This window comes from Pteropus alecto, unplaced genomic scaffold, assembly GCF_000325575.1.
Source record: "Pteropus alecto unplaced genomic scaffold, ASM32557v1 scaffold56, whole genome shotgun sequence".
NCBI classification, from domain to species: domain Eukaryota; kingdom Metazoa; phylum Chordata; class Mammalia; order Chiroptera; family Pteropodidae; genus Pteropus; species Pteropus alecto.
In genome coordinates this window covers 589,426-594,912 of record NW_006438871.1, presented here as the reverse complement: position 1 = coordinate 594,912, position 5,487 = coordinate 589,426, and the positions used below count along the sequence as shown (strand labels likewise).

At 53.9% G+C, this 5,487-nt stretch overlaps 1 protein-coding gene across 7 annotated transcripts in view; it reads right to left on the bottom strand.

Moving 5' to 3' along the window:
- SUN1 (Sad1 and UNC84 domain containing 1) overlaps positions 1-4,985 on the bottom strand; it is a 37,779-nt gene extending 32,794 nt beyond the window's left edge. For 6 of the 7 annotated variants that reach the window (XM_025049556.1, XM_015592484.1, XM_015592486.1 and 3 more), the window contains exon 1: positions 1,856-2,104. In XM_025049556.1, coding sequence (XP_024905324.1) covers positions 1,856-1,932 — 77 coding nt within the window. In that variant the 5' untranslated portion in view covers positions 1,933-2,104. Of the gene's footprint in view, positions 1-1,855; positions 2,105-4,454 lie in introns of those variants that run through there. The other variant, XM_006915874.3, reaches the window with a different exon arrangement.
- Positions 4,986-5,487: the final 502 nt, after the last annotated feature.

Genomic DNA, 5,487 nt, shown 5'->3' with positions numbered 1-5,487 from the left:
CGCTCTTCCAGCCTCGCTCGCCCCTGGCGTGGGCGTGCCGCCCCACCGGGGGCCTCTAAAGGATGCTGGGAAGTTCCTCCCTGACCGAGGCCATGGCCAGCCATGGCCGCTCGGCCCCCAACGTGAGAGCTGACGGGATGTCACAAGGAGTTGGTCAAACTGACAACTGACCAAATGCAACACCCAGAGAGACAACAGATGCCATGCACCAGAGGACAGAACGCAACAGAAAGTGCCACAGGCACACGCACGCCTGCAACGGACCGACTCTCTGCAGCCAACTGCCAGCTCACGGGAAACGCAGACTAAGACTTAAAGAGACAAATCGCTCAGACAGAATGTGAGAATCCGGGTTAGGCCGATTTCATGGTTTTTAAAAAACCGAAGATCTGGAGATTGGAGCCCTGACTCAGCCAGTGTCCACCATGTTGATGAGTTTTGGGGAGTGATTTTAAATCGCTAGGGGCTTTCTGTTGCGATGCTGGGATTTGGGATGGTTGCTTTGAAGAGTCACGTTTTAGAGACAGGCTTCAAGACGACCCGCCAGGGAAGGGGCGGGGAGGAGAGGCGCAGGGCTGGCAACTGTCGAAGCCAGGTGCGGGGCACAGGGGCCTCGCGCTGCCCTCCGAACTTCCATGCCGTTTGGCATTTTCCAAAGCAGAAAAACAGGTTAGTGGCACATGTGGAAGGCACAGGACGCGGAAGGCGCCCCGCGTGTTTGCTAGACCGTTCAGGAGGAAGACGGGACGAGTGCTGGACACGGAGGCGTGACCAGGGTCACGGGAACAGGCCCCGCAGACCGGGGAGTCGCGTGGGGGTGGGCAGGGAGCAGGGAAGGGCCTGGAAGGACGATGGCCAGGAGGGCGACTCCTGCCCATGGAGCACCGCCCGCTGCGCCGCGCCGGCTGGAACCCTGTCCGCGTCCTCGCCCACCCGCACGGGACCCAAAAGGAGGCTGCGACGCACTCAGACCAACGGTGCCGCGGTGCCAGCAGAGACCTGGACACGCGCAGCTCCAAAAGCTGTGTTCGAAATACGCTATAAAAGCTAAAGCTAAATTACTCCCCACGACAGGATGAGGAACAGTTCTGCCTGAGCTGGCCCGCTCCCTGCGCGCCGGACTACGGGACTTTGAACAAAAACACTGCGTTACCACGGAAACGTGCACACGGCCTAGGGCTATGAATGGAACCGCGATTGTTAGGTGTGAGATGTGATTCACGCTGTTCAGAGGCTCTTCCCTTCGGCAGCTCCGATGTGCTTTGCGCTTGTTACACTTTCCCCTGGAGAAGGCAAGCGGCCGGGGACAGCATGAGCACGAGCACGAGCACGGTCCCGGCGCGCCTGCCTCACTGTCCTCGGCAGCCCAGGACGAACCTCCTCGGGCACCCACACACCACCTTACAACACCGCAGCTTCGTCTCAACCCCCTCCGACTTCGGTGTCACAGCGGAACGTGATGGCGGGACGGGGCCGAAGCCCTGCTCCCAGCTCGGCTCGTCGCGCCCCCTCTCCCCTCCGAGGCGCGTGGCTTTCTGGCGTGCCTCTGCTCACTTGACAACGGCGCCCGTTACTATAAATCAAAGTCGCTGCCCCGCCGGGCAGCCGCAGCCACCGGGTGGAGCCTGAAGCAGCAGTTTCCTGCGATGAGTCATCACTGAGTCACCAGAAGTGTCGTTTGCACAACCACCTCACACCTTCCATGCCAGTCCGGCCACAGCACACGATCAAGTTTACAGGCGTTTTCTCTTTCAAAATATAACATCAGACTGCAGGTCCCATGTAGCTCCCATCCACTCAACGGCACTGAGAAGTGACAGGGCAGCACCATGACAGCACACGCGCACACGCTCACCTGAGTGCGTATGTGTAGCCAGTGTTCTCGGGCACACACTGCGGCGGCGTGTACATGTGGAGCCGAGAAAAGTCCATGTTCGCGACGTCAAATCATACTGCAGGAGGAGAAGCAATGCGGGGAGGCAGAGGTTAGAAGTGCAGACACGTCCCCTGCTGCGGCCAGCCTGCCACGCACCCACGCCGGCCGCACGCCACCGCCACCGCCACAACTCGGACACAGCCAGGAGCAGCAGCTTCTTGTTCTTCACTTTGGAAACAAAGGGGAGAAGTGTTCTCATAGTTACGAGTCCAGGGACACCCCTGACACATTTAGTTCCCTAAAATGCTACGCCCATAAAAGCAGCAAGGGGAAATCCTAGGTCGACTGGCTCACAACTGTGGAATCTGGGGCACTTTCAAAACATGAGAGTAACTGAGAACCCTTTGAAATATGTTTTGAAATTCCCAGAAGTGTCAAACGTTCTCAATCTCCTGAAATAAGTTTTCATTGTTATTAATTAAAATAAAACCAATTCTTACTCCACGGCCGAGAAGCACTGACGCCCCTTCCCAGACAGCCGAGGTTCTCTCGCGCCTCTGAACGTGAAAACTGCGTGGTGAACAGCAAAGGAGCTTAAGGCGCTGTTCGTACTTCTGTTTTTCCCCGAAAGAAAACACAGATTACTTTTAAATTAAAAAGTGTTAAGCATACTGTTTTTCAGGTTGTCATCTAGATTTTTTTGAAATGACTCAAATTTTCCACTGGCTAAAAATATCCTCCCTCTCACACACTGACACACTCCCTCTCTAAGTGAAACAAAACAAGAACGAAAAACAAACACGCTCATAGTAGCAATGTGAATCACAATCTGTTATTAAATAATCTAAGGAACATAGAACTAAAAATAAAGACCATCCTGGACAAAAAATATTTATGTATAAACGATTGATTTCCACAGAAACAGAACAATCTTAAAATTTGTATGAAACCGTAAAAGAGAAAGAAAGAACAAAGTGGGAGGCATTGCACTCCTGATTTCAAACCACATAAAAACGCTAATGTAATTAAAATAGCATGGGATCGGTGTGAAACCACAGACACACAGATTAATGGACAACCTGGAAAAACCCCACCATATATGGTCAATTAACTTAGGACAAAGAAGGCAAGAATAGATGATGGGAAAGGACAGTTTCTTCAATAAAGGGTGTCGAAAAACTGGAAAGCCACATGCAGAAGAACGAAGCTGAACCACCATCCCCGACCAAACCCAAACGCTGACTCTAAATGGATGGAAAACTTGAACCTGAGACCTGGAACGGTGAAACTCCGAGGAGAGAACACGGGGGGTGAGCTGCTTGACATCGGTCTCGGTGATGGTTTTTTCGGATTTGACACCAAAAGCAGAGACGACGAAAGCAGAAATAAAGTGGGACCACATCAAACTAAAAGGCTTCTGCACAGCAAAGGAAACCGTCAACAAACGAAAAGACGACCCCGCAGAACGGGAGAAAATATCTGCAAATCATGTATCTGATAAGGAGTTAGTGTCCAAAATGGATAAAGAATTCATGCAACTCAACAGGAAAAAAAATCTAATTAAAAAACGGGCAGAGAATCTGAACAGACATTTTCCCAAAGACATCCGAGTGGCCAACAGACACGTGAAAGGGGGCTCGACACCACCGCCTGTCAGGGAGATGCCCACGGGAGCCACAGGGAGATGCCTCCCCGCCCTGTCGGAGCGGCCGTCACACAGACGCCAACTGCCAGGCGCCGCGAGGCCGCGAGAGCGGGCGCCCTCCCGCACCGGCGCCGGGGCCGTGAGCCGGTGCGGGGGCGGAGAGCGGCAGAGACCCAGCACCCCCACCCCCGGGTGCTCATCCAGAGAAAGGGAAAGCGCTAAGGGAAAGACGTCTGCGGCCCACACTCGCTGCAGCGTGATGGGCAACGCCAAGCCGGGGAAGCAGCCGAGTGTCCGTGGACGGACGGACGGACGGACGGACGGAGAACGTGGTACACACACAATGAATGTTGTTTAGCCATGAAAAGGCTGAAACCTTGTCATTTGGGACAACGTGGATGGACCACTAGGAAATTATGCTAAGTGAGATAAGTCAGAGGAAGACAAGCACCATATGATCTCTTGGACAGAAAATTAATTTTTAAAAAATGTTTAATGAAAAAAGTAAATTTTTAAAAAAAGGAACAAGCTCATCAATACGGAGAACAGACTGGTGGCTGCCAGAGATGGGGGGTGAGGGGCAGGAGAAATGGGTGAACTGTATTTTTTAAGTTTAAATAAACTGAATTTAAAAATGAAATAAAGCAAATGACTTTTTTAAAAGCTAAGACAAATTACTTCAATTTACACCATTTTCTTGGAAACTGTCCAAATATTCTTGAAAACATTAAGCACCCACAAAGACCATTGTTTGTATACAAAAATTTAACTGTGCCTACTAACTTCGACTAATACCATGGAGTTCCTGCATCTTAAAACACTCCGGATCCCTCGGCTCCTGCCAGGAGGAGCCCGCGGCCCACGCAGAGCCACACTCCACGCAGAGCCACACTCCACGCAGAGCCACACTCCACGAGCTGAACTCCCGCTCACCTGGCCCCGCCCAGGGCCCACCGAGACCTCTCTCTTCCCGCAGACGAGGGCGGCTCCGAGCTTTCGACGCGCGTCCACTCAGCCACCTGGATTCGGTCTCGCCAGTGTGGGCTCCACGCACGCCCCGCAGCGTAGCGCCGGCGAGGCCCAGGCCCGCGGGTGCCCGCGGGGCGCCCCAGCACTCCGCCATCCCGGAACAGGGCCTTGCCCCGGCGGCGGCATCACAGTAGCTCTGGCCACGCGGAGGTTCCGTAGTGACTTATAAGCAGCAGGACAGGCTGCAGGGCAACAACCCTGACCCCCGGTGTCACTGTTGTCCCACGGAGTGGGTCACTGACGCGCCTTTCACTCCCTTAGTCACGCGCTCACTGACAAAACCGGAGCTTCCTAACTCCACCCCCTGGCCTCTTGCCATCCCTGCGTCGCTGACTGTCGTTAAGCCCAGGGTAAAGCTGTTGCAATGGCTGCTGAGTAACCTCCACCGACTCCCCCATAACTGCCATTCGACGTGCACTCAGGGAGCTGAGTGTTTCTTGGATCGGTTTACGGAAATCAGAGCCATAAACAAGTGACGGCAGATGCCCAAACCAAGTACTCCAGCATTCAATTTAAAGGTCGTGACTGTGGCGTGAGCCACCGGGGCGTCTGGCTAATGTTTAGGGACAGAGCCCTACGGACCTGCGCTCCATCCAAGCTCTGCCCCGCCTGAGCCGACTGCCCCGGGGCGGCTCCTACACTGGGGAACTGGGCCGGTGGGAGCGCCACTGACCAGGCCCCACAGGACAAAGGAGGGCGGGCGGGTGACTCAGCACAGGAGCCGCACAGAGGCTGGTGAGGACGGAGTAGGAATGTAAACTTACAGCCCTTCATTGTTACGTTTCCTTAATAGGTTCTCACATTTTTACCCACCTAAAAGAGATACACCCGCTAATGCCTAAGCATAATGTCTTCAAAAGCCATCAGAAGTGCAAGACCCACTGAAGCCACATTTACAGCCTGGGTCGTCCGATGAGTGCGACATACAGTGAAGCTG